Source organism: Pungitius pungitius, chromosome 18 (genome assembly GCF_949316345.1).
Source record: "Pungitius pungitius chromosome 18, fPunPun2.1, whole genome shotgun sequence".
In the NCBI taxonomy this organism is placed as follows: domain Eukaryota; kingdom Metazoa; phylum Chordata; class Actinopteri; order Perciformes; family Gasterosteidae; genus Pungitius; species Pungitius pungitius.
In genome coordinates this window covers 8,087,988-8,114,628 of record NC_084917.1, presented here as the reverse complement: position 1 = coordinate 8,114,628, position 26,641 = coordinate 8,087,988, and the positions used below count along the sequence as shown (strand labels likewise).

The following is a 26,641-nucleotide window of genomic DNA, read 5'->3' as shown; positions in this document are numbered from 1 at the left end:
CTCAAGGGAAATGAAGAAAGTGAACATTTCCACGGTACATTCCATTATTATTCCAAATATAGTTTTGTCTGATGGGGATCTTTAAGTTGACATCGTGACAAAGGGGAAGAGGGTTGGACCTCAAACGACACATGTGAACACCTTCAGGTGCTGTAAACACATGCACCTCCTGATCAGATCTAGCCCCTCCCACATCCTGGACACCTGCATATAAGCTCACCTGTAGCATCTGCAGCACAGATCCTCTGGTATTCCTCTGGACCAAACTTTTCCTCCATCTGAAGAAAACCCGGGTGAGTAGGATGTTCTTTTGCTGAATAAAGTATTTCTTGGCAATTTAATAGAATGAAAGATTTAAATAGTTTTCAGCAAACCCACTTTTATGCAACAATGCGTTAATATGACTTAAAATGATGTTAAAGCTTTAAACACTTTTAAAGAAGTGAATCTTATTTTCTTGCTATCTTTCATTCAACAGTTGTCGACAAAACTATTTGTTAGCTAATCAAGAGATGATTTTCCAAAAATGAAAGTCTCATTACTGCCAAACAAAGTGTTTCTTTGTGTCACTGGAATTCCCTCTGAATATTTTCCCAATCACTTTCCCAAGATCTATATTTCACCTGAACAAGGGCTGTCTGTCTCCTGCTTGGTCCTTTGTACTTTTGTGGGAACGGTGCTGCGGGGATCAAGTGACCGGGACAGAAAGGTTCCCTTGACCGCTAATCCCCAGAAACACACACTCAAACAAAGACACACTGTTCATGTTTGACTTCCGTACAGTAACTAGTCACACTTGAAGGTCTGGGGAGTAATGTCGACACCTGCTCCCATCGAATTAGGTTAATGAGTAAGACAAAGTACATTCCATTCAGTAACGCTCAGAATGTGTTTGTGAGCTGGAGTCAAACAGAGACGTCACTGTCATAATCTTTTATACATTTAAGCACGTCACCAGTAGTTTTTGGAGCCACTTTTTATCTCCTCAGTTTTTTTTCTGCTGAGTGAATCCATTAGTGTCTTGAATTTAAAATGCACCTTATTATCATAGTAATAGACAATATAAGAGCGTTTTTAGTAGCGGTTGAGAGGCTCTTCTTCGACCCAGGGTTGAGCAGCGCTCATTTCCATTTAGATTTTACAATGACTTGAGTTGCATCCGTATTTGAATGGAGCCGAGATGGACAGACTGAAGAGGCTGTGACAATAATGAGTCAATGTCTTCCATGCAGATGGTTCAATTCAAAAGCCACTAGCCGGCCAAATGTACACTTGTGAAAAAAGACTCCTTTCATCATTTTTAGTGGTCTCGAATATGAGGCCCTACTTGCATTGAGCTCCCGAATGCTGGAATAAAACTCATTTATTTAAGGGCCACAAAAGAGCTTTTCCACAGCGAGATTTTGTGTAGTTTAAATGACTGCAATACATCTGGTATTTTAAGTATTTTCCTTATGACACGTGTAATTGGAACATCCATTCAGTGTCCATGCAGAGAGTCATTGTTGCATCCTCTCGCCTCACAGCCCCACCTTCCATCATGACCTCCAGCATGTCAGTGAGGAGCTTCTCCATGAACCGCCAGCCCGCCTTTTCCAGTCGCTCTCTGATGGACACCGGCCGCGCCCGCTCCCGCGCCTCCGTGTCCTTCACTGCAACGAGCCCCCTGAGCCGATCGGCCTCCATCGGCCAGGATCTCAACGGGCCAGCGGGCCTGCAGCTCAACGGCCTTCACGGCAACAGCATCAACGACAAGGAGGCCATGCAGAGCCTGAACAGCCGTCTGGCCAGCTACCTGGACAAGGTGCGACACACTGAGCCGGCGCTGTTAAGCGGTTGGTCTGCAGGCGGATGGGCCATGTGACGTGTCTCCATTTGTCACCAAACACTATGATCATCGAGGTGTCTCTTTCCTTGTCTTCCTCCAGGTGCGTTCACTGGAGCGCTCCAACGCAGACCTGGAGATGAAGATCAAGCAGCTGATGCTGGACCGCATTCCCAAAGGTCACGACCTTGATTCTATGATGGCTCAAGCTCACGCTGTTGAGCAAGAGGTGGGCATTAAGGGACATGCAACCAGCAATGCAATTCAGAGGGCCGGCCTGAACAAGTTCACAATGAGGACATTTGTTTTTTTACATAGGCAAAACATCAATGCAAATGTGTACATGTGCAGTAGTTGCCATCACTTAATCCATCACAGGGAGAATTCGCCCCAACCCTTTCTATATGTGTTAGGAATGTAGCAAACCAAGCCTGAACAGAGTTAATTATTATTTTTGCCAATTTGGAAGGTAAGGTAAAACGAAAATGTGATGTAGTTCCTTTGGGTAATGATTTACCCGAATGATTTGTCGTCTGAAACACTGGTCCCCCCCCCCTTTTACTGCCAGCATCCTTTTTAAAACACATCAGTGTAACAAATGAAGCTTTAAAAGCACATGTGTGACTTTAATGAATGATGTCTATTGTTTTTTTCACCTTGATATTTGGCAGGTGAGGAAGAGGAACTTGGAGAATGCACGTCTCATGTTGGAGATTGACAACGCTAAACTGGCTGCTGATGACTTCAGAATCAAGTGAGTGTACAAAGTACAAAGGTGGAAAACTGAAAGGATCACTTTACGACGCTTTAATCATCCACTTCCTCTTCTTCACTGCAGCATTTCGCTATTAAAGAGTATTTTGTTTCATGAAAGTTATTGATGTAACTTCATGAGGCGTTCAAGCAATGTGAATAAAGTACAACGTTTTCGACCTCACTCTCTATTTATCTGGATGGTGCTAGGTGGGAGACGGAGCTGGTCATGTGTCAGTCCGTGGAGCGAGACTGTGTTGCTCTGAAAAAGGCCAAGGCCGACCACGAGCAGATTATTGCCTCCCTGAGAGGGGATCTTGACAGCCTTAAAGAAGAACTTTACTTCCTCAAGAAAAACCACGAGGAAGTGAGTCCGATCCAACTGTGTCTGTACTTGTTTCTTACCTAATCTCTTATCACCTTCACACACATTTACTTCTCCATTACTTTTTATTGGCCTCATCTCATTTTCAATTGGGGCCCCTCTCTTATTCTGCCACTTGCCCTCACTAACAACAAGTTGTTTATCTGTCTGACCCAGTCAGATGGACTAATGAGAACTTATTTAATGCCTAAGAGGACAGGGGGAAAAAGCATAGGAGGGTGGGGGGGGGGGGGGGGGGGGGGGTGGGGTGTAAGAAAGAGTGAGGTGATGCTCTGGTTACTATAGACAAAAGAAGCAGGCAGATCCGGTTTCCACCTGCTCTTTATGACCAATCAGCTGATCCGAGGCAACAGGACTCCTGTCCTCTAGGGATGAATGATAAACTAAGATTAATTTACCTGGTGTCACCAAGAGAACGATTCCTCTCAGTGAAACTCAATGTGACAAAACTGCATCAATCCAATACACTTCACTAACTGAGACGGCATTATTAAGGCTTTTTTTAATCCTTTAACACATCGTGCACATGTGTCAGGCATGCGCATACATTATTTTAACTCAATTTAACAATTGTCTGTTGGTTTTATTTGACCACACACATCTTTTTTCACCTTGTGTGAAGAAAGTGGAGTGTTGTCCCAAGCGAGGATACAACCTCTGTGAATAAAATGAAATACACATTTCAACTTAATTCTCCAGCAGAGGCCGGTTTGTAGGCCGGCTGTATGCGTTTGTGTGTGTCGCAAACAAACGAGAGTGACAGAGATCCAGTGGGTAATCGTGACTAGAGGTCAGTGTGTGTGAGCGGAAGAGCCAGGAGTAAGGTGAGCTCGGCGCCATCAACTATTGATGGAGAACATCTAAATTATGAAGAAGTCCTCCCGTTCTCTCCGGCCACCCCCCGCTGTGAAAGGGTTCACTGCTCCTGGTTCCAGTTGTCTCTATATTCACACGTTTTTAAACTTTAAGCTCATTTAGACAAGACAACTATTAGGTTCTTTAATGTTAGAAAATAAACACATTGACACAAGATATGATGAAGAAGTCACTACGTTTCCGCCCCGCAGGAACTGGAGCAGATGAAGTCTCGTATTGCCAGAGATGAGGTGAACGTTGAGGTGGACTCGGCCACTGGGCCGGAGCTGGGCACCGTTCTGTTCGACCTGCGCTCCCAGTATGAGGGGATTGTCAAGAAGAACAAGGACCAAACGGAGCAGTGGTACCGCAAGAAGGTGAGCGGAACAATTGTGCGGAGAATAAATGGCGGGCCGAGATGAAGGGAAACGCACTTCTTACACTGCCCCACGTGCGCCTTCTTGTGACGTTCTTATCCAGCTGGAGACGGTGCAGAACAACGTGAAGGAGAGCAACGAGGCTCTGAGAGGAGCTCAGAGCGAGCTGGTCGAGAGGCAGCGCTTCCTGCAGAACCTGGAGGTGGAGCTGGAGAGTCTGCACAAACAGGTGAGCTGCTACGACTGAGAGGCAAATGATCGCACAGGGCTCATGAGAACGAACGAACGGATGAAGCGAAGATCGATATTTACAATTTAACAGAACAATATGCACAATGAAACACAACAACGGGCCTGCTCCCCTTTCCAAAAAGCAGGTGCTTGACATAAGTTGTTCTTTGGTTTAAAAAAGAATTGTGCAAGGGATGTTTCTACACTTTTAGCTGTGCAAACAAAAAGCAGTGAAAACACCACAACTGTGGATTTAGATGGCTTAATGAACACAGAGGACTCCCAGTTAGTCTCCACTAACTAACATGACAGCATCTTCTGAGAAGAAAACACTTTGTTTTAGGCTGATCTAATCCGCGCTGACAGTAAACATGCTCTCCCACGCTGACAAGTCTTGCGAGACATGGTGGATTGAGTTGCTAAGTGGTCTAGGGGTGAGTTTCGGTGGTGAGATGGGTGATCACGCCTGAGCGATTTTGTTCTGGATGCCAAGGCCTTGCCACAGGTATTTGTGGATAATGGTCTGGGAAGTCATTTTAGAATCAGGAGACACAGAAGCTTCATTTCTACTGTCAAACACATTCAGGGGGGCAATATAGCCGTGAAGACCCCGCACTATGGAGCCAGGCAGGAGAAGGGCAGGTCAGCTTTTTCACGGTTCCCCCTTTTCTGTCCTCAGGTAGCGGCGCTGGAAGGCAACTTGGGCGAGACGGGCGACAAATACTCCTCCGAGATGGAGAGGCTGCAGGTCACCCTGAGTCAGCTGGAGGACGACCTCTCGCAGCTCCGGGTGGACATGCAGCGCACCAAGACCGACTACGAGCAGCTCCTCCGCATCAAGCAGAACCTGGAGATGGAGATCGCCACCTACAGGCGCCTGCTGGAGGGAGAGGAGACGTGAGTTCCACCGCCATCGGGACCGGATGAGAGCTGAACACCGACGGATGGACGAATCGATACCACTCTCGCCTCAGGCCGCGAGAGGCAGAAACCTGTTAGCTTAGCATAGCTAGGCTCAATGCAAAGGGCAACCGCTGTGAAACCACAGGTCGTCCTCTGTCTGCACCATGGAAATCAGTTCAGAGATCCTTGTTGAGGGGTTTTGTTATATTTTACTTTCAGCAGGGCTGGTGATTTCCCCTCTTTTTCACAATTCTTCATGCTAAGTTAACTGGCTGATGGTACCAGTCTAATACAATGTGTGGGGTTGATCATCTCAAACCCTCAGCTTGAAAGCTAAAAAAAACATTCTTGATTTAAACTTGTTTAAGTTGTTTCCAGGTCAATTTAAAGATATACTTTCTAATGTGTTTCCTTTCTGCCCCACAGAGTCAAGGAAGCTCCTCCTCCACCAAAAAGTGAGCACATGGCTTTTAATTTTTAACTGTATAAAAAGCAATGTACTTGCTGGTATCTCACAGCAACAGAATGGCATTCAAACACAACATGGTACAGCATATTAGCACATAGAGTACAAAGAGTGAAGCGCTGCTCATTCACGTATTCTTATCACGACATGAAGCAAAACAAAGAAAGCCTGGAGTGACTAAAGCTTTAACGATGAAGTAGATAAGGACAGCAAACTGTTCACATGTGTTTATTTTGTAATTTGAAAGTGTTGAAGTGAGGCTGACAGACACATATAAATCCACACACCCAATTGCATCAGAACAATGCGAACACAACAGTCCAGCTCCTATAGCAACCAAAGTGGGTGTGAAAGCGTTTATCCCGACGCTGCACACACGACATCGGCGGAGACGCTCTCACACCCACCGCGGATTGAGACACAGAAAGGACTGACTCATGCTGCTGGATGAACAAACGGCAGAGACTATGACTAAAAACAGCTTACGTCAAGGTGGGTGGGGGGGGGGGGGGTTGATGGTTGGAGCCCTTATGTCTGTATGTAGTACAGTTCAGACAAGAAGAAGTTCACTGAGCAACAGATCGAACTACATCAGGTGAACTGAAACAGCAGTGACTGAGGAGGCGATAATCGGGCACATGGTTAAACACAAATGACAGAGGAAATGTGACATTAAAATGCTTTACCACGTTTAAATGCTCCTCTCATTTCACTGCCTCTAATGTTTTGTCTTATCTCCTCTCCCCTCATACCTCCTCATTGCATCTCATTCCTGCAAATTACATCATATTTTCCAATTTTATTTTATTCCAATTTATTCTCATGTCATCAAACCTTTGTCTGCTCTCGTGATTTTATCATTTCTTTTCATCGCAGTTTACTTTCTCACCAGTGTAAGTCTCTCAGTCCCATTGAAACTATAGCCCTTTCAATTCATTTGATCAAATCTCATTCTCCCAAATCATCCTCTTTGCTCTTTTTTATCATCTTCTGTCTCATTTCATCTCATCTCATCTCATCCCATGTCATGTCGTCCGTGTCTGTGCAGAAGAGCCTGACGTTCGCACCAGGAAGATTGTGAAGGTGGTTACCCAGACGATGATCAACGGCAAAGTGGTGGACGAATCCAGCGAGGTGGAGCAGATCGAGGAGACAAAGAAATAGAAAGAGGAAACAGACAGAAAGCGACACAGCTTGTGAGCAGCGTGAGGGATGGTAGTTTCTATTTGAGGATTTCTAGGGGAAATATCATGACCATGAATGTTTTGTGTTTTTAAAGTAGTGCTTTCCCACAGTTGACTTATGAGTGATGCTTTGAGCAATTGTTTTGTTCTGGAGTTAACATACAGTTTATGTTTAGCACTGATGTAGCTATGCATGCTTATATGAATTTAAAAATAAAGATGTGTTTTTGAGTGAGAAAAACTAACTAATCTTCATACTGTCTTACTAACAAAATGTTGTGTACTTAAACAATATATTTATTACTTAGAATGGAAAAGTCTACTTATTTTAATGTAATGCATACCTTTACTCAAGAATAATATTCAATTTTCTTTTTTTTGTTTGTACTCTGACTAAATAAACTCTTTAATCCACATTTGTACACTTTTATTCATACTAGAATAAACACAGCTTTAATTATTTAATTAACCAATAATAATATGCATTGTCTTCAGTGGCTTCTGTTTTTTTGGCTGCATGAATGAAGACTCATGGAGCTCGATCCACAAGGCAAAGCTTCACTTTTCTTGCATCTTATGGAGGCAAGTAGAGGACACAAGTCGCCTCCCGTCTCTCCCCTGTTGTCTCCACGGGGAGATAATGACGGCATGCTGCGTAGGAGACACACAGATCATTGGATTAAGCAGTCTGGTGATGTTTCAATAACAAGCTCACCTCCTGAGGTTCAGATGCTGCATTCAGGCACCATTTATATTCCTGCTTTCTGGTGTTCCATTAAAATCCATGCGAGCAAGAACATGAATAATGTTATGATTACTATAAGTAGTTATGATGGGAATTCAAGCTCATTTCTTTGTGTGCAATGTGGCTTGACGATCCTCTAGTGGCCACTTCTGTGATTACCAATGAATACACAATTCATTCAGAAAATGTAGTAATTGTAAATTGTAAACTTTTATATAAGGCAGAGTGGTTAAACAGAAACGGCCAACGTGAGATGAAGGACCATAACTCTTAGCTCTCCAGACGTTGGCTCTCTAGCTTTGAGCGTCATCAGACTCAAGCAGATAAATCCACTAATATTCTTACCTCAAGTAGCCTATTTTAAGTAAAAACCGTCTCAGTCTGCAGCAACGGGGAGAACGCATCTTTTTTTTCTCGTTCCCCATGCCGAGTGATGTCTACGCAGTGTTAGTTTCTTCTATTCTCTAAATGGTCTCATTTTACAGGAAGGTCAAACAGTTGACGCCATCAGAGCTGCACTATTTTTAAGAAAGACTGATTATCTCCTGACAGGACTTCCCATTACACAACTGAAAACGCATCAAAAAATATAACTGAGCGATCCCACAATATCTTTTAAAATGTTACATTGTAGACCGTTAAAAGTTGACCGATTCAGTATGTTGAAATAAAAAGAGATGAACAAAACACCTGAGGATATGTTGGATATGTGTTCTTGCACAAGAGGTGACATGATTATTACCTTCAGATCAGCCCATCTAGCATGCTTTTCAACAGTTCAATGATACATTTCCAATGACTTATAACTACTAGGTCACTGTTTTGAACTTAGTAGAAGACATGTTATTGTTGTTCTCTTGTTGTATGAGTTTATGGGTCCAAGCGAAGAACACTGTTTTGCTTGTCTTGCACAAAGTAAGCCGGCACATGAGGCGTATTGACCTGGGTCACAGTAATTGTTGGCTTCAGTACATTTCTTGTTGCGTAACATCGAGGGGATTGCACACCAGCCATAGAAACGTCGCTTCATTTACCGAACTTGACAACGTTGTACTGAGGGTGTGAGCTCTTGGTATGATGGGATGACCCCCGGGATGATGCCAAGTAGCCAAACAGGTGTGTTGGTGTGTAAGAGGACAAAGGTCTCTGAAGATCAGACCCCCAGTAAGCGTATTACTGCTCAGTGTGCATGGGGTTGGGTCTGGCTTATGAGGCCTCACAGCCACTTACGTTATGTTTTCAAGCCTCAATTGCTGACAGATGTGATTTATAAATGAGACATTTATCATCACATGGTTCCGTCACATTTACATGTTTTTTTTTTACAAAAAAAAAGATGTTCAGGTTTTGTTGTTTAGAAAAATATCGTTTATTTCTTCTTTCAAAGCAGCAGTAACATTTTCCTTACAAACAATGGATGAACACAGAATGATAAAACAACGGATGTGAATCTGTTTCCACCACTGTTGCATAATGGCATCCTCCTCTCAATCTCTTTTTATGTTTCTGTATCCGTCCACTCGCATCATCACTCTCACACACAGGCCTTACACGTACACACTTCATCCCCCCCCCCCCCCTTCTTGATTTCAGGGGGCCCTGACTGCACCCGGCTGGCTTCACGCTCTCCTGCTCTGCTCTCTCTTTCTCTATTTTTTTTTTAGCAGGCTCCAGACTGCAGCACCGGCTGAAACTCTCCCGCCAGGCAGATGTCCTCCTGCTTCTGACGGACGATGCGCTGGATGGCGGGTGGGAGGCCGCGGGGGTTCCTGGAGAAGATGAGGGCGTAGCCGTCCTCGCAGCTGCCGTCTTCCTTCAGGGTGCGGCAGGCGTAGGTGATGGCGTAGTTGTCGTAGTCGGTGTCGATCACCCAGTAGTTGTCACCTGGTTGGAAATGGAGGAGGAGGAGGAGGAGGAGGTTAGAGAGCGCCAGGAGGTACGGCAGGAGTTGGAGAGGAGGTATGTGTGCAGAGCTCACCTCCACTGGAGAGGTAGCTGGCCAGTCCCTGGTAGTTCATGAACATCTTGCCGGGGCTGGCGGGGTCGGGGACGGAGTACTGGGCGGCCATGTCTGCACACACGACCCAGAAGCTGCAGGCACACACGTGTCAGTGCACAAAGTTGTATCATTGTCATTGTCTTGCAATTACACATGTGTACATGCATACAGTATTGGTTTACATTTGTCATAACTAAGCCTAGATTTATTTTGGTATGCAGGGGAATACTTGCTTAAATCAGATGAATGTCTTTGGGTTTGTATTGAAGCCCACATTCCAATGCAAAAATCAATTCTTCCTAATCCCCATAATTCAGGGTAAACCCAGTTTGTAGACAACGTTGAATCCGAATGCGCCTTTACAAAATCCCACTTGTTCCTAACTGCTGACCCTGAAAACTCAAGTCAAGAAGGTCTGTGTGACCAACCTGACCATTAGTTAAATGAGACTGTAATCCCTGTGAGTTCCCTTGCTGGCCCTCTGACTCACCCAAACAGAGTGACGCGTCCCTTGGAGGAGGCGGTCATGGAGCCGTCATCATCAATGGTGTACTCAGCCGAGATGTTGTCCTGCAGGAACAGGCCTTCTGGATCTTTCTTCTGCAGCGCGTACCACTTTCCCGCGTACTGCAATGAAAACAAAACCAGGAGCACGGTCAGAGAGGGTCTTTTCCACATGCATGCCGAAGACGAGTTGGAAGTCACTCACCCTCTTGGGGTCAAAGTCCCCTTTGACTGTGAAGCTGTCGACGACACAGGAGGCAGAGAGGCAGTGCTGCACGCAGGACAGCAGGACCAGCAGCAGGGACATTTTAGACGATGCCATTCTAAAATGAGGCAAACGGGAGTGTGTGAAGACCAGAGAGAGAAAGGGATTATTCCCACATGGTCGAGGACAAAATGTATTTTCCATTCGGTGCAGGAAGCAGAGAAATTGTGACAGGCTATTACATTCTGGAGAATTGTGACAACAATGACAGCTGACAGAACAGAAAGTTTAGATAAAGAGTATACTTTACAAATAAACCCAACTTGAAAGCGTTTGCTGGTCTTTTCAAATATAATTTAAAAAAAAATCCCAAGCTAGTTAGTAAAAGGTAAAATAAATGAAATGGCAGTCTCACCTGTTTGAGTCAAAGAAGCAACACCAACGCTTGAATATACTGCTCGTGGTTATCCACCAGATTGGGTTTTGTGTGTGAGGGCCGACCTTTATATACACACTCCACAGACAAGCTTATGGCTGATTTTCATTGCTTGGTCCTAAATAAGGTGCTTAAATCTAGAGGTAATCCTGTTGAGCTGAAATACTTACCGTAATCTGGCTTCTATGCTGAAACCTGTCCAGGACTTTCTATAAAAACAATCAGACCTTTATGCAACTGAAACAAAATAAAACGGGCAAATATCTGAGCAGGATCACGCGCACATAAACAGAACTTGAATAACATGTGGCACAGCACAGATAAAAATTACTGTTTGGGTTTGGAGTGTGGATTTTCTCAACTACAACATTTTAGGTGTCATAAATTGAAATAAATTGCTGGTACACAAAATACCTCAAATGCCTACTAAGTATCAACAGAAACTTGATCATAGTTCACTGGCTGATTAAGAAAATATTCACATGGGTCATGTGCTATTAATGCACTTTTGTAAATTAAAATATCTGCAACTAGCTGAACAACTTTAGTGCTAATTAAAAGGCATAGATTCCACAATAATAACACGGTTAGATTAACACGTTTTAATGGTTCCATTTTTACCGACCAAACAAAAATGTGAGGTCAAGGTCAAAATCATGTTTTTATCTGGAAATCTCACACATTCCCATTACACTTCTTCTCAAGCATCTTTAAATTCAGACAATTCATTTACTTCTCATGAGGTTGAACCGTACACACAATGCCTGAGTTATTCATTTCATAACTTGGCCGATATGTTGATGAGTCTTCCAATACAAGGACTGGTTGTAACTGTCAGGCTGAATTAAAGTGGAATGTCAATATCCCACTTGAAGTGTATTTAGCTACAGCTTAACGTTGTACTTTTCCTTAGAGTTATAAATTCTCTACAGGCATGCATCCAAACCCTAACAGGACTACTCAAAGTGTCACAATAAATAAACACTTCACCGTGTACAAAAAAACAAAACACCCACGTGACTGTACGTGTGTGTACACCGGTGAATGCAGATATATTGCATTTTCAGGTGTACACGTATTTCCACACAAGCTTATTGGGGATTCAATAGGGTTTAGCAATGTGGTAAATATCACCTTTTTCAGATTTTGATTGAAGTATTTTGTTTCTTACTGTCAATCTGCCTAGTTTATATTGTTATCATTTAATTGTTCCCTTTTCAACCATGTCCAATCCCCTTGAGTACTTTTTAAAGCACTATGCAAAAATTTTACTTTTTATTACTTTTTATTATTCAGCACAGTTTAAGGCTGAGAACATTATCTCACACCAGCTGAGAGACAAAATTGAACTACTTGTTTATTTTCTCTTCTTGTGGTTGAGTAATCAGTGTGTAATCCTGGAAGAAGTAGCCTGTAAGCCTATCCAAACATTCCCAATAATGGGATGATCCGCTTAATAACAACAACACGTATAACACAGTTAGATAAGGGTTTGAATGTACCATGTTTGAGAAGTGTTTTAGGATAACAAAACAACGCGAGCAACACACATCCAGCTTAATGGCAAAAGTATAATCAACAAGTATTATTTTGCATGCATACAATTTTGCACTTACACACATATGCCTCTCTGCTGTGAAATAATGAACTCATTTTGTGGATTAGCCCCGATCACAGGAGATTACTGCAGCAATAGCACTGTTCAAAGTCTTCTTCGTGTGTTAATTTGTTTTTTGTTGATTTGCTATTTCATTTTACATATATATTGAATTTGTTGCATTTATCCAAAAAATCTAAAGAATAATTACATAAATAACTGCTGAATCAGCCCACACTGTCTCCTCAGCGAGGATACACACAGCCAAGCCCATCAAGACAGACAATCAATATTCTCCTCTAGCTCACCACTTTAATCCACATGTATTGCCTGATATTCACTCCATATACCTCCATTCTTTAATATGTGATCTACTGTCTCCTATAACACCTCTTATATACATTAACTTGTGATCAGAGGACCCCCATGAGCCCAAACGTGGCTCCAAGCCTCAGGTCACTATGCAGGTCTGCATGTGGCCGGTAACCTGGACGGACCCGTGACGAGGCTCACACAACGATTACATCCTCTGCTGACCATCATGGCCACAGTATTTATATCTATTTAAGTATTCAGGGACTGTGCTGACACACACCGGCTAAAACCATAAGCTCAAACTCTGCACCCCATTTACAAATCATTGGAAACCTTTTCCCGTATTTGGGGTTCTGTTGTTCTTATGCTGGGAAGGTAGTTTCCAGTCCTTGGGCTGGAGAGGTTTGAGAGGTTCCGACAAACATTTCCAATTGCTGTGTTAAATCCATTAACAAAGACAATTTGACCATATCCAGAACATTGGTATTCTATCACAAAGGTGTCCTGGCAGACAATGACCATGAAAAACAACGCCTCTCTCCCCCTGTCCTTTGTTGCATTGCAATTCCTTAAACTAGTATTATAGGCAAGACAATGAACACTTGTTCTAAACACATGCATCCGCCTATTGGTTATAATGTACTTCATCTGTCAGTCAAGGAGTGGGAGATCACTCTGACGGATGCTATGAAATGGGTCTGCTGCCGCCTTGTGGTGAGTGTGAGCACTGCAACAAGTATGTATACTTTTTTACTTTTTTGTGTGTGTGCGTGTACGTGTAGGGATAGGATAGTATAATGTTTGTGTGAGTGTGTGTACATGTAGGGATAGAATAGTATAATGTTTGTGTGTGTGTGTGTGTGTGTGTGTGTGTGTGTGTGTGTGTGTGTGTGTGTGTGTGTGTGTGTGTACATGTAGGGATAGAATAGTATAATGTTTGTGTGTGTGTGTGTGTGTGTGTGTGTGTGTACATGTAGGGATAGAATAGTATAATGTTTGTGTGTACCAGTATGTGTGTGTGTACATGTAGGGATAGAATAGTATAATGTTTGTGTGTGTGTGTGTGTGTGTGTGTACATGTAGGGATAGAATAGTATAATGTTTGTGTGTGTGTGTGTGTGTGTGTGTGTGTACATGTAGGGATAGAATAGTATAATGTTTGTGTGTGTGTGTGTGTGTGTGTGTGTGTGTGTACATGTAGGGATAGAATAGTAGTGATGCCCAACACTGAATCCATATCAACTGAATAAAGATCTGGTCATTGCGTATCTTAACAACATTCACATGGCAGTGTAGGCTTATTGGTCACAGCACTTTTGTTTGTCTATAATGAAGGAAATTGATTGGATAAAACAATTTTTTTCTGATTGTGAATTGAATATTACGGGAGTCTCTTTCATAACATAATATTATTCTGGATTCATTCTTGAAATAAAAGCCGTACACAAACTGACGCACACTCACAAACGTGCACCTGCGTTAGCCTAATCTATTATAGTAGAATCAGATTATGTATCTGACCTTTTGTTCAACGTGTTTATGGAGCCTTATTACAGAGAGGTCCTCCCGGCTCCGTATGACAGGATTAACTTTCTTACAGAAGCACAAAACGTCTCTCTTTCCCCACATTGTGTATTAGAGGGTTGTTGACAGTATTCACTCATTAATGTTTAAGATCTATCTCACGGCTGTCTTTACTCTCTCAGCCCTGTCAGGATATCACTGTCTCTCTAGTTGCAGGTGAACTAACACGCAGAGAAAGACGGAGAGTCGGGGTGCCGAGATAATCAGCTTCTGTCCTAACTAAATAGGGCTTATGCCAGAGGAGGCCTTGTTTAATAAGGACTTAAAGAGCTTGAACAGGTAACGTTAGACCTGCAGGTGAGTGAGGGACAGACAGAAACATTATACTATGCAAAGTATTATGGAAGCTATAGGATAAGAGTCCGTAATAATAACCAGTTAATTGTTTCTCATACTTCTGGAAATTAATAAAACGGAAATGGAAATACAGCGTCACCACGTTTTGATCTCATGACAGAAGCCTACAGTTGTTTTGGGGATCATTTTTGAATTTGTCCCATGGAAATGATTGTATAGGCAAAGTAACACAGACAAGGGTTTTGGCACACAAAAGTGGCATTTAACACCAACTTCTTATCAATTAATTACCATTCATGTAACTTAATGCACATTTAAGTGAGACTAAGAAAGTTATATGAAGTTAAACCTACATATAAAGGAGTTGCTTGGAAATGCGTGTAAGGTTAGTGTTAGTATCCCAGCTTTTGAGTGAAAACAATGTGTTTTTCATGCAGGATATTTTCCTGCTGATCTTTTTGAACCATCTGTCCCTCGAGGCATCCTACAGAATGTAGAGTAGCACGCCGGGCGATGCAGAACGTGGCCCCGGATGCCCGATACCAGATGATCAGCTGACTAGTTTAGCAGAGGCCGATCCCTGCTAACCTTCAGCACTGTCTGCTGATGACAGATGGATTGTTTCCATTCAGCCCTCTGCCTTCTCCTCAGGGCTCTCCCTCACTTAGTCTGCTCATCCCGCCAACAAGGGGGGCAAAAGGTGGGGGGAGGGAGGGGGCGTTGATCTTTTTTACCTGCATTTAAATGTATCTACTTCCGTTTTCCCCTTTTATACGTTGGTAAGATGTATTTTATTGACAAACCGGTAACTCTGTGCTTGGTTTAGCTCCGTCTCATCAGATCTCCTTTCTGTTCAGAGAGGCTGGGAGTGGCTCGTTCGGGGAAGCGTTGGCCCGAGCGGGAGCTCCATCACTGAGCCGACGAGGGAGACCACAGGGACATTTGGGAGAAGAGGAGGATAATGGGTTCGCAAAAGGAAGATGTGGAAAAGTTCCTCAAGGAGAACCCTGCATTTGCTAAACAGTACTTTGACAAGAAGATGAGCCCTGCCTCCATGTCAAAGCTGTCAGGACTCCCAGAAGACCAGATTGACTTCAGCCAGTTCAAGGACCTCACCCAGGTACATTTCATCATTTCACTTCTTGTTTATCAGGGGGGGGGGGGGGGGGGAGTACTGTTTATTGACCTAACAGGGCCATAGTTTAGCAGCAAGTTACCCCACATAAACCAATCTAATATCATATTGATATAACCTCAGAGAACTTCTGCACTTGTTAGGAAGATGCTCTCATTTGAAAACAAATTCTAAAAATCGGTAAATTCTTTGCTCCGTCTTAAGCTTGAAGAAATCCAAATCATGTATGAGCTGATCAAAGACATGCAAGAGAACATCAACGTGGAAAAGGTGGTTTTCAAGATCCTGAAGAGAATCAGCTCCCTGATCCACGCGGACCGGTGCAGCTTGTTCATGTACCGCCAGCGGAACGGCGTCGGGGAGCTCGCCACGCGGCTCTTCAACGTCAACACGGAGGCCCAACTGGACGACTGCGTGGTGCAGCCGGACTCTGAGATCGTGTATCCGCTGGACATGGGAATAGTGGGCCACGTGGCCCTCACCAAGAAGACCGTGAATGTGAAAGATGTCACGGAGGTTAGTGGCCAGTGGGAAGAGAGTCCTTTCAGTGAGAGACTTCTATCTGTGCAATGAGAATCTTAATTCTCATTGCACAGTTTGTGAGGTTAATAACTCGTTCATTTAATACGACTCAGCACAAGCCGCCCTTCAAGAGGAGGTGTTGCGGAAGCTTTCCCAGGCAAACAATTAAAAAATACATGGTACCGTTTTTATGTTCAATTACCAGCAATAGACCCAAAGCAAAACATGGATGCCATTCTGTGGAATCTTAAAAACGACGTAACAAACTCTTCAATCAGCATGTGAAATTTACTCTTTAGCAACACTAAGATGAACCGAGACATGGTCATTTCTTTCATACTGTGATATGTCATTTGGTTTAAGTTTATTTTGTTTGACTAGAATAGGATAAAAGAAGATTTTTACATCAACTAGACTCTAGTTCCATAAACAGATATGGATCAAAACTACAAAGAGCATGTTGCAGGACCAACATGCATTTTTTTGTTGTAAATGTTAGGAAATGTTTTGGCATAGTATTATCATTATAATAATCTTACTCCAAACCATTTTTTCCCCGACACTAGTCATTACATACTGTAAGTCCTTACTGAATCTGTATGTTTTCATTCATAGGTGATGAGTGCAGACAAGTAAAGGAAGCATTAATGACACGTGTCCATGGGAATGTAAATCCCCTGGTCAGACATAATCCATTTATTTCTAGATCCCATCAGCCTCTGCTCTAGCTGTGGATTAGACGCCTCTGGCATTTAGTCAGCAGGAATCTAAAACAGATCAAAACCAGCTCACTTTGCACTTATAGACAAAACTAGATACTAAATATGCATTTTGCCCATTTAGCAAAGTACAGCGCTGTAGTTTTATGATTAACTCACATTGACAATCTGTTTAAAAATAAAACGTCTTCTAGTTCAATATAGTGACTACCTACCTACCGTGTGATATCTAAACAAGAGACAATTATTCTAAACTCTACAATATACTAATATATACTATATTGTTTTCACATAAATTAGAGAACAATATCTGCATTTTTTATTACCTGTTAAACTACCTTTGTACAATATTTGATAAGTGGAATTGAAAGCATGTTAGCGTTCTGATCAATAACAAAAAACACGTGTTTTCTGTCTTCTAGAACGAGCATTTCAGCTCATTCGTCGACGACCTCACTGAATACAAGACCCGGAACATTCTGGCTACGCCCATCCTCAACGGCAAAGACATGGTGGCTGTAATCATGGCTCTGAACAAGACCACAGGACCACATTTCACTGCTGAGGATGAGGACGTGAGTCCCCACCACACAAGCACCCACGCACCACTATTTCAGATATTTAGAATCTGTAGATCATTGAGGTCTTTAAAAGTAGGGCCGGTGTGTGTTCAGTTTACTTTAGGTCATTAATCCTAATTCGAAGCAAACCAAGCTTCGAAATGGAAATAAGATTGAGGTGGTGAGGAGCGTTATGGATATTTTTGAGCTCTCGTTTTTTCCAAGCGCACCTTGTCCTCCCCCAAAATGTCTGTCCATCTGAATTCTATGTCTCCACATCTCCGCATCTTGTATTGCCTCAAGTATGTATCTCTTATTTACATATCATACTTTCTTATTCCCCTTGTTTTTTTCCCTTTCAGCTTTTTTTAAAGTATTTGAAAATAGCCACGTTGAACTTGAAGATCTACCACCTGAGCTACCTCCACAGCTGCGAGACCCGCAAAGGACAGGTGACCGATGTTAACCTTTGCTCTTCACATCCTCACGTGGAGGATGACCGCATCGACTCTGCGGGTGTGCACTGACTGCTGCATGCTTGCAATGTTTCTCCAGCTTTTGCTGTGGTCGGCCAACAAGGTGTTTGAAGAGCTGACGGACATTGAGCGACAGTTCCACAAAGCCTTGTACACAGTGCGAGCCTACCTCAACTGTGACCGCTACTCTGTCGGCTTGCTGGACATGACGAAGGAGAAGGTGCGGTGTCTTTCCGAGTCTAAGTATCATCACATCTTTTGAGTTCATGCATTTTTTTTTTTTTAAACCATCTTCCTTCTAGGAGTTCTTTGATATTTGGCCAGTGTTGATGGGAGAGCAGGCACCGTATTCTGGCCCGGTCACTCCTGACGGCAGGGTACGCTCCTTCCATTTCATTCATCTCACACTATTATCAACACTCTGCTACCTGTTTTAAACCCCATTTCCTTCCCCAGGAGGTCATTTTCTACAAAGTGATTGATTACATTCTACACGGAAAAGAAGACATCAAGGTTATACCGTAAGTAAATCTTTTGGCTTTACTCCCAATATTGATTCAAAATGTGGTCACGGATGAACAGGACAAGAAAATACCAACAAATCAGCATTTAAGTCATAGACAGAAGTAGCTTTGTGTTTGGCAACAGGGCTTTAAGTCAAGTTGATATATATTTGAGTGCCATGTTAAAAACGGCAGACAGCAGAATGTTGGTATTAACTCAGTTGAGAAACAATGTGCCAAAATCTTGCTAACTTGTCAACTCGTTCTTCGGTCACACAGCAATCCGACTCCGGACCATTGGGCCTTGAGTAGTGGTCTGCCTACTTACGTGGCTGAAAGCGGTTTTGTGAGTTTCTTTTCCTGACATTACCTCCAGCTGTTGAAGCCAAATGAACGTAGCCTTATACCTCCATCAACCTGTTTCGTTCCTGCTCCTTTAGATTTGTAACATCATGAACACAGCCGCTGATGAGATGTTCAAGTTCCAGGTAAGGCACTCGAGAGGGCCGGAGTCAGCCGAAAGCTGAAAGAGGCGACTCAAATTGAGATGACTCAAATTGCGTCACATGCTCTTGCCTGTTTCAGACCGAGCCGCTCGACAGCAGCGGTTGGACCATTAAAAATGTTCTCTCGCTGCCGATCGTCAACAAGAAGGAAGAGATTGTTGGCGTGGCCACTTTCTACAACAGAAAAGACGGAAAGCCTTTTGACGATCAGGATGAGCAGCTCATGGAGGTTTGTCGATGCTGAATTTCCGTCTCTTAAAGCCATGGAGATTTGTCTACACTTTGAATAATTCACTCTCTGTGAAATACACAATCTTTGTTTCTCAGGCTTTGACCCAGTTCCTCGGCTGGTCGGTTTTGAACACGGACACTTACGACAAGATGAACAAGCTGGAGAATCGGAAAGAAATTGCTCAAGACATGGTGCTGTACCATATCAAATGCCGGGACGACGAGATCCAGAATGTCCTGGTGAGCACGTCCATTATAAGCATTCAAAAGTTCCAGCTTCTAACAAAAATGTTATGCAGTAGCACACAGCTTTTCTAGATTTTCTTTTATCACAGCATAATTATTCCAGGTTTTCTAGCAGTCGGCCCACCACGAGGCAACGGAAATGGATCCATGTCACCCAGCATCAGTAGGACTGTCCCTCTACTTTTTGTCAATTCAAACTTAAAGGCACCATGTTTTTCTCACCTCGCAGAACACCAGAGAGGTCTATGGCTGTGAGCCCAGTGAGTGTGAAGAGGAGCAGCTCCTCGATATCCTGGTAACACCGTGTCCACTCAATGGCACCAAGTCTGCAGACCAGAGGCGCCTAATGGATACTTCGTTAAAATAATGAGTCAGTTATCTTAACTCTTCTTCTGATGTGTGTTCATTCCCCTCTAAGAAAAAAGAACTACCTCCACTGGTTAAGAAGTTTGAGATCTACGAGTTCCACTTTTCGGATTTCAACTGCACGGAGATGGAGCTGGTTAAGTGCGCGGTGCAGATGTACTACGAGGTCGGGGTGGTCAAGAAGTTCCAGGTTCCTCAAGAGGTGGTTTAGACACGCATGCAGCGTCGTACTGTAAATACTGCGTTATGAAAAAAACCCTCGAGCTGAAGGTGATCAATCGGTTCTCTCCACTCAGGTGCTCGTTCGCTTCTTGTACTCGCTCAATAAGGGCTACAGAAAAATCACCTACCACAACTGGCGCCATGGCTTCAACGTGGGACAGACTATGTTCACCCTGTTAACGGTAGTGCAGCTGTTTACTACCATTGAAATATAGAATATTTGACTTTATGTTGCATATCATATCAAGGCCAAGGAATCTATCTGAAAAATGTTGTGTGGACCACTTTGTCTTTGTGCTCAGACGGGACTGCTGAAGCGGTACTACACTGACTTGGAGGTGATGGCCATGATAACAGCGGGCTTCCTCCATGACCTTGATCACAGAGGCACCAACAATTTGTACCAAGTCAAGTATGTGCTGTGTAAACATCTCCTTTCTTATCCTGCCTATGATATCCAAAACTTGGATTTTAAAAGCACAGCTTCACACTTTGGTTTGTTTTTTTCATTTAGAACCCTATTTAAATGTTGTTGGTAATGAGCTACATGGTAACCCAAACAAGAAATAGAATATTTTGAAAGAAGAGGGATAATGGGTCAATGATGCTTAAAAAAACCACAAAGTCTTATGTTTTGTCACCTTCAGCTTAAAACTAAAGATAATTGTTGTTTATGTTGTGTGTAATTTTCTTGATATCTGTGGGATCCCCTCCCCCCCTCCCCCCCCCCCCCCCCCCCTCCCTCCCAACAGATCTGGCAACCCTCTGGCCAAGCTGCATGGCTCCTCCATCTTGGAGCGGCACCATCTAGAGATGGGGAAGTTCCTCTTGGCTGACGAGGTGAGGAAGGAGAGTTGAACTCCACTTGTGCGCTACCGAGTCACATGACTGATGCCTCTCATTTCATCTGCAGTCACTGAATATCTACCAGAACCTTCACAGGCGACAGATAGACCATGTGATGCATCTAACGGACATCGCCATCATCGCCACTGACCTGGCTCTTTATTTCAAGTCAGCATAGTCTCTAGTTGACTCCCATCTACTTGTTAATTCCCTTGTTTTTACCACTTTATCTCATCTTTACGCTTTAACGATGATGATAAAAGGTAAAATAGCTCCTCTCCTCTTGCCCTGATAGGAAAAGAACCATGTTCCAGAAGATCGTGGACCTTTCCCACACATATGAGGATGAAAAGAAGTGGGTCGATTTCATGTCTCTAGAAACAACCAGAAAAGAAATCGTCATGTGAGTAAAACCAGCATGTACAATGTACTATGATCATTTTCCTATTTTTTTGATCTCCTCAATAGTTTTTTAACATTTTTTTAGGGCTATGATGATGACCGCATGTGATTTGTCAGCCATCGCCAAGCCCTGGGAGGTACAGAGCAAGGTGAGCAGCAGGAAAATCTGACCAATGTTTGTGATCTGCTTTCCCACTGTTTATTTCTGTGTGTGTGTGTGTCTTTCAGGTTGCATTGTCTGTAGCAGCAGAGTTTTGGGAGCAGGGGGACCTGGAGAGGTCGGTACTGGAGCAGCAACCTATTGTGAGTTAACAAAGGGCCGTTTATATTTGAATCTGTGTAAAAGTGTGTGTATGTGAAAGCACTTAAAAAGATAATACATAGCTGTTAACGTGTGTGCGGAGTCTACAATATACTTAAATATCTGGTTTCCTATGACCGACTTTTCAAAAGACAAAAATAATTATATTTACATAGAAAAGTAGCAAATGACTGACTGAGCATTTTTGCTCACGTTTCTTGTTTAATTCTCATTGAGTTTAAGACCACAAGACTGTTTAAAACACTCACAAAAGGGAATATGAACTTCTCAGGAAAAGAAGACTGATGTTAAAGAGATGTTTACTTAACCAGCAACTGAAAACCTGTATATGAATAAGATTAAGTGACACAAGCACTTTCTTTCCCTCCCACCAGCCCATGATGGACAGGAACAAGGCAGCAGAACTTCCAAAGCTACAGTGTGGTTTTATTGACTTTGTATGCACGTTTGTCTATAAGGTAATTTAATTAATGTTTTTGTTTTTCTTCAATTTACAAAAAGCTAATATTCCATTTGGTATATATTTTTATTCTTTGTCTAATTTTGTAATTTAACCTTCTGCCAAAACAAAAGCACAACTGCTCAGTTACATTCATCCGAGAGGGAACCTCAACTTCTCTCTTTTCATCTTTACAAACCTATTTAATTTCAATTTGTACCCTTTTCTTCTCAGGAGTTTTCACGCTTTCACCCACAAATCCAGCCCATGCTGGACGGCATCCTAAATAACAGGAAGCAGTGGAATGCTAAGAAAGAAGAGTATGAGGCTAAACTGAAAGCCATAGAGGATGAGAAGGCTGCTAAAGACGCAGCCGCTGGAAGTAAAGATACAGCACTACTTAAAAATATTTAAACTGTGAAGTTCATTACAACTGCAGCAAAAATGTTAAAATTGTTTAATTGAATAAAGAAATTGTGCAAAAGTGAAAGAACAAAAATCTTAATGTTACTGATCCACAAATATATTGACTCTTACTCTACTATGTCTTTGTTTATCAGGTGCTGCAAACAGTGGTGGAGGCTCCAAGACCTGCTCGGTGTGCTAAAAGGTCAAAAGCCTGCACACAGACGGCTCATGGCGTACTGACATCAGAATGATTTGGGAACCGCAGCCGACCAGACGTTCAGTCTCACCGCCACGAAAGAGATGCAAGAGTCAGAGAGACAAACACGAGGGCGAATGGACAGCGCTGTATCTTTTCTGATTTCACCACCAATAAGAGACGTTTTATCTTTATGGAACATTAACCAGGTGAGCCAAAAATGAGTTGAAAGCAAAGCGGGACACAAGCACATGTTTACTTCAAATCATTACAACTTTTACTTTAATTAAATAGGAATCAAGAGGAAAAGGTACATTTTGAATCTCAGGTTTCTACTCTTCCTCATACTCATGTTCGTTCACTTAGGGCAAAGCTGTGTGTGGCTGTGTCTGCTTGTTCGTTTTATATTCATTAATACGGTTTCTTTAACTTAGTTATAAGGTTTCTTGCATAGCATGTCTCAATGTAGATTCTATATCATGTTTTGAACTGTTTTCAAACATAGTTTATATTGTACATTCATGTAATATTAATTGAGGGGTTCAGAATGTAAAGTCATTACTGTACAAAAAAATGAAAAAAATGAAAATGTCATGTTCACTACTTCCAGTCACTTACAAATGAGAGTTTGTTTACCTTGATTGCAGAGAGCCAAAGGTAGAGGACGAGCTTGAGACTGCTGCAGTAAAACATGCATATACTTTAGGTGAAATACCCATAGTTGCTTAATCATGATGCCTTCATCTTGAACATACATGACAGTAGCTGAGAATGTTATATAGAATGACATGTATTTTTAAATAAGAGCATATTAACTCTGAAAAATGGTTTGGTTCAATATCAGATTAGTTAGCAATGACGTGAATGCTTGGACATCAAAGGATTTTTTTTAAGCCATTTCTCGCCATTTCTCTCCACCAAAATGTCCTACTGGTGAAAAATCTGGAGTTATTTACTGTAGCTGTCAATGGTGGTTTAGATGAGAGAGGAAAGGGAACATACAAATGTGGAGGACAAGCAAACGTCACCTATCGGCTCAATAATCTGCATCAAGGTCCGTTTAGGGAGGAAACTTTGTTGTTCATCATCATCTTCAATGTATGGCAGACAAATGAAGCCGATTGAGAGAAAAGAACAACTTCTTGTAACGACTTGAACATACTTTGTTCCTCCTTGTAAATACATTAAAACATTTTTGTAGTTCAAAAAGAAATGCTTACTTTTGGAATAATGGAAGTGTGATTTGTAAAAATCTGGCAAATTAGTAAAAGTAATTTCTCATTTACTTAAGGGATTGAAATACCGTTTTTATTTTGCTTGCCTAAATTTACTGATGTACAAGTATCACCAGCTAATATTAGGCAGAACATGCACCTAATATGCTGCATAGATTGAACACGTTTAGGTACTTATTTTACTTCATCCACAGTATTTTAAAGCTTGCCACTTGAAAGGTCCGGTGTGAAATATTACCAAAATAAAGCAAATGTATTTTTTAAACCGAGTGAATTGATTTCCAAGGATTCAGAAATTTCAAAACTTAAACAAAAATGTGCCAAGAAAGACTTTACTTAATGGAGGCACCACTTTAGTAAATCAACTACCATAGTCGCACTATTCATTATATTTCTGTGTATAAAAATGTACGATAACTTCTGCCACCACAATTAAAAAGGCATGTAACGGTATATGTTAACCTTCATGATAAAGGTTACAATATTACACAACTCCAAGGCATATTGAGGGAACGATTCTGTACACACTGCACTCTCTACGACTGCTCCCTGACCCCAATCCTGGGATTGCTGCTAAACTGGGCCAGGATTACTACCGTGCTCATCTCCTGCTGAAGGACGGGTACACACTCAAACACACACTGTAATCACAAGGTGCTGCAGTATATTCTGTCTTGTATTACATACAACTGACAAACTAAACCCGAAGACTCACTTGCAAAGGTTAATTGTTTCAAATCATTTTCTATTTTAGTGTGAATACTGACCCTAAAGAAAAACAAGAACACTTTGATTAATACATGAAAAATTTGTTTATTGAGTTTAGGACATAGTGCCACAGGTTTGGAGTTTGTTCATTTCAAGATGGATTCAGAATTAGCTGTAGAGAAGAGAAAGAACAGGAGGGGAAATAAGTAACATGATGTTGAAATGGATGTTGCTTCATTGAAATAAACCGGAAGTGATTGTACCTTCAGCCAGTTGTTTGATACGCTGCTGCTCCTCTCGGACCTTCTTCTCTGCTTCCTCAACCCTCCTATCCTCCTCAGCAATAGGCTTTAGGTACTCTGAAAAAAAAAAAAACATTTTAAAATCAAACCCCTGTACAAACACTGTAAAAACTATTCTTGCGAGTACATTACAGTATCCATCTATATTCATAAAATATATGCTTTTGATAAATGTACTCTATCCAGGAAGATTATACAAAAGATTATTAAAAGATATAATTGAAAGTATCTCTTTCCTAAAAGTAAGTCTGGCCTACGTTTACTCTTTTAAAGGTTTGTTGAGTTACATGAAGACTCTCAGATGGCTCTAAATGTATTTCTTTGAATATGAACTTTTCTTTCGTGGCGCATGCGCAGACTCAACTTACCGAACCTCTGTTTGCCATAGAACACGCCGAGCAGCAGAGCGGACCACCGGGCCGTCTGAAAATAAAAAAAGAGGGAAGCACAGGTGTCACCTGGGGAAACCGATAAGCATAACGTGCTAAATGTGTGTTAATATTTGTGTTTTATTTTCTTTAAAAACGTTCTAGATACCAACTGCAATGCACCTCACTGACGCGAATGTGTTTAGTTGGCTGATATGTAACGTTTAGTTAACCTTCTTGCTGTTTGTTTCTTCGGTTGTGTCTTTGTTAATGTCACGGGTTGCAGTGCTACTCATCCCATAATGAAATAACGCACAGTGGACGTTACAGCAATAAGAGGAGCGAAGTTCACTCTCTGACCCTTCTGCTCTTCAAGTGGACAACGCTAGCGTTAGCTTACATTAGCCGTTAACTGAAAGGCCATACCGGAATAAGTGCAGCTCCACAAATAGTTAACTTAACTAAGCTAGAATCATGAACACCACATCAAACAGATGTGGACGATTTTCCTAAGTTTAGCCTCCAGCCGTTTGTCCTCGGAGAAATGCTCAAGCTTGTCAATGTCATTGCTAGCATTAGCTAACATGCTACTCTTCCAACTGACATTAACGTTAGACTGCAAATGCAGGAAAGGTGACGGAAGATAAATCAGTTAATGCCCCTTAACTGGAAAACATCCTAATAATGGCATATTAAGAGGGACAAATATGAGTGATTATTACCTTTATGAGCGGCGACACTGCGACTGGAGGAACCATGTTGAAGCTGGGAAGTGAATAACTTCCGGTCAGAGCGGAAGTACTTGTCTATTTGTTATTTTTTTCTTTGACACCGACGGGGCTAATGAGCTAGCATTACTGTTAGCCACACGTCATTCTTACATCTATCATTTCTATTCATCAGCAACAGATTGTGGTTGTTTCATAGTGGACTAACGTTAGCTGTTGAGAAGAACAAGCTCATAGAACAATTAGCTAAATCGATATCGATAATTAAACATGGACATGATTGATGTTGGAACTGTTGTGTTTATCTTTTTATATGTTTCTTGTGTGTTTGTAAGTGTATATGCAGTGTGTGGAAGGCAATGGAAAGAAACGACTCAAATTCCATGTATGTTTAAGCAAACGTGGCCAATTTAGTTTCTGATATGGAGCCTATTTCAGGCGATACAATCTATTTGAAATACGTGCCAGCTACAGCCTGCGTACCTCTCCACACTGAAAGAAAATACTTTTCCTTAAATTCCAAATGCCAATCAAGTATGT

General features: G+C 42.1%; 4 protein-coding genes across 4 annotated transcripts; 2 read left to right on the top strand and 2 right to left on the bottom strand.

Annotated features, from left to right (window-relative positions):
• The first annotated feature begins 200 nt into the window (after nucleotides 1-200).
• si:ch211-243g18.2 (uncharacterized protein LOC559906 homolog) lies at nucleotides 201-7,382 on the top strand. Its single transcript, XM_037484614.2, has 10 exons — nucleotides 201-293; nucleotides 1,527-1,804; nucleotides 1,929-2,054; nucleotides 2,497-2,579; nucleotides 2,789-2,945; nucleotides 4,031-4,195; nucleotides 4,299-4,424; nucleotides 5,106-5,323; nucleotides 5,756-5,784; nucleotides 6,844-7,382. Exons 2-10 carry the CDS (start codon nucleotides 1,541-1,543, stop codon nucleotides 6,957-6,959), a joined length of 1,284 nt encoding a protein of 427 aa, XP_037340511.1. The 5' UTR covers nucleotides 201-293; nucleotides 1,527-1,540; the 3' UTR covers nucleotides 6,960-7,382.
• Nucleotides 7,383-9,069: 1,687 nt separating this feature from the next.
• On the bottom strand, nucleotides 9,070-10,978 carry rbp4l (retinol binding protein 4, like). The gene is made up of 5 exons (XM_037484680.2): nucleotides 10,848-10,978; nucleotides 10,433-10,550; nucleotides 10,214-10,350; nucleotides 9,703-9,815; nucleotides 9,070-9,608 (listed from the first exon to the last, which is right to left on the bottom strand). Exons 2-5 carry the CDS (start codon nucleotides 10,547-10,549, stop codon nucleotides 9,385-9,387), a joined length of 591 nt encoding a protein of 196 aa, XP_037340577.1. The 5' UTR covers nucleotide 10,550; nucleotides 10,848-10,978; the 3' UTR covers nucleotides 9,070-9,384.
• A 4,329-nt stretch (nucleotides 10,979-15,307) lies between these two features.
• Nucleotides 15,308-24,215, top strand: pde6b (phosphodiesterase 6B, cGMP-specific, rod, beta). The gene is made up of 24 exons (XM_037484559.2): nucleotides 15,308-15,440; nucleotides 15,519-15,781; nucleotides 16,001-16,312; nucleotides 17,460-17,612; nucleotides 17,960-18,049; nucleotides 18,153-18,293; nucleotides 18,376-18,450; nucleotides 18,530-18,594; nucleotides 18,856-18,922; nucleotides 19,017-19,064; nucleotides 19,162-19,311; nucleotides 19,410-19,553; nucleotides 19,789-19,854; nucleotides 19,978-20,127; nucleotides 20,222-20,329; nucleotides 20,450-20,559; nucleotides 20,900-20,987; nucleotides 21,061-21,161; nucleotides 21,289-21,396; nucleotides 21,481-21,544; nucleotides 21,624-21,698; nucleotides 22,092-22,175; nucleotides 22,391-22,538; nucleotides 22,717-24,215. Exons 2-24 carry the CDS (start codon nucleotides 15,623-15,625, stop codon nucleotides 22,761-22,763), a joined length of 2,553 nt encoding a protein of 850 aa, XP_037340456.1. The 5' UTR covers nucleotides 15,308-15,440; nucleotides 15,519-15,622; the 3' UTR covers nucleotides 22,764-24,215.
• Nucleotides 24,216-24,783: 568 nt separating this feature from the next.
• On the bottom strand, nucleotides 24,784-26,243 carry atp5mea (ATP synthase membrane subunit ea). Its single transcript, XM_037484700.2, has 4 exons — nucleotides 26,096-26,243; nucleotides 25,374-25,428; nucleotides 24,967-25,062; nucleotides 24,784-24,875 (listed from the first exon to the last, which is right to left on the bottom strand). The coding sequence occupies exons 1-4, from the start codon at nucleotides 26,129-26,131 to the stop codon at nucleotides 24,850-24,852; spliced, it is 213 nt and encodes a 70-aa protein (XP_037340597.1). The 5' UTR covers nucleotides 26,132-26,243; the 3' UTR covers nucleotides 24,784-24,849.
• Nucleotides 26,244-26,641: the final 398 nt, after the last annotated feature.

Excerpts from the sequence above, each read along its gene's own strand:
- si:ch211-243g18.2 (XM_037484614.2), top strand. The coding sequence starts at position 1,541 with ATGACCTCCAGCATGTCAGTGAGGAGCTTCTCCATGAACCGCCAGCCC. Across the intron at positions 2,580-2,788 it reads GCTGATGACTTCAGAATCAA|GTGGGAGACGGAGCTGGTCA; the intron begins GTGAGTGTACAA and ends GGATGGTGCTAG. Across the intron at positions 2,946-4,030 it reads TCAAGAAAAACCACGAGGAA|GAACTGGAGCAGATGAAGTC; the intron begins GTGAGTCCGATC and ends TCCGCCCCGCAG.
- rbp4l (XM_037484680.2), bottom strand. The coding sequence starts at position 10,549 with ATGGCATCGTCTAAAATGTCCCTGCTGCTGGTCCTGCTGTCCTGCGTG. Across the intron at positions 10,351-10,432 it reads GGGACTTTGACCCCAAGAGG|TACGCGGGAAAGTGGTACGC; the intron begins GTGAGTGACTTC and ends TTTTCATTGCAG. Across the intron at positions 9,609-9,702 it reads CAGCTACCTCTCCAGTGGAG|GTGACAACTACTGGGTGATC; the intron begins GTGAGCTCTGCA and ends ATTTCCAACCAG.
- pde6b (XM_037484559.2), top strand. The coding sequence starts at position 15,623 with ATGGGTTCGCAAAAGGAAGATGTGGAAAAGTTCCTCAAGGAGAACCCT. Across the intron at positions 20,560-20,899 it reads AACAATTTGTACCAAGTCAA|ATCTGGCAACCCTCTGGCCA; the intron begins GTATGTGCTGTG and ends CCCTCCCAACAG. Across the intron at positions 21,162-21,288 it reads GACCTGGCTCTTTATTTCAA|GAAAAGAACCATGTTCCAGA; the intron begins GTCAGCATAGTC and ends TTGCCCTGATAG.
- atp5mea (XM_037484700.2), bottom strand. The coding sequence starts at position 26,131 with ATGGTTCCTCCAGTCGCAGTGTCGCCGCTCATAAAG. Across the intron at positions 25,429-26,095 it reads CAGTGTCGCCGCTCATAAAG|ACGGCCCGGTGGTCCGCTCT; the intron begins GTAATAATCACT and ends TTTTATTTTCAG. Across the intron at positions 25,063-25,373 it reads CTATGGCAAACAGAGGTTCG|AGTACCTAAAGCCTATTGCT; the intron begins GTAAGTTGAGTC and ends TTTTTTTTTCAG.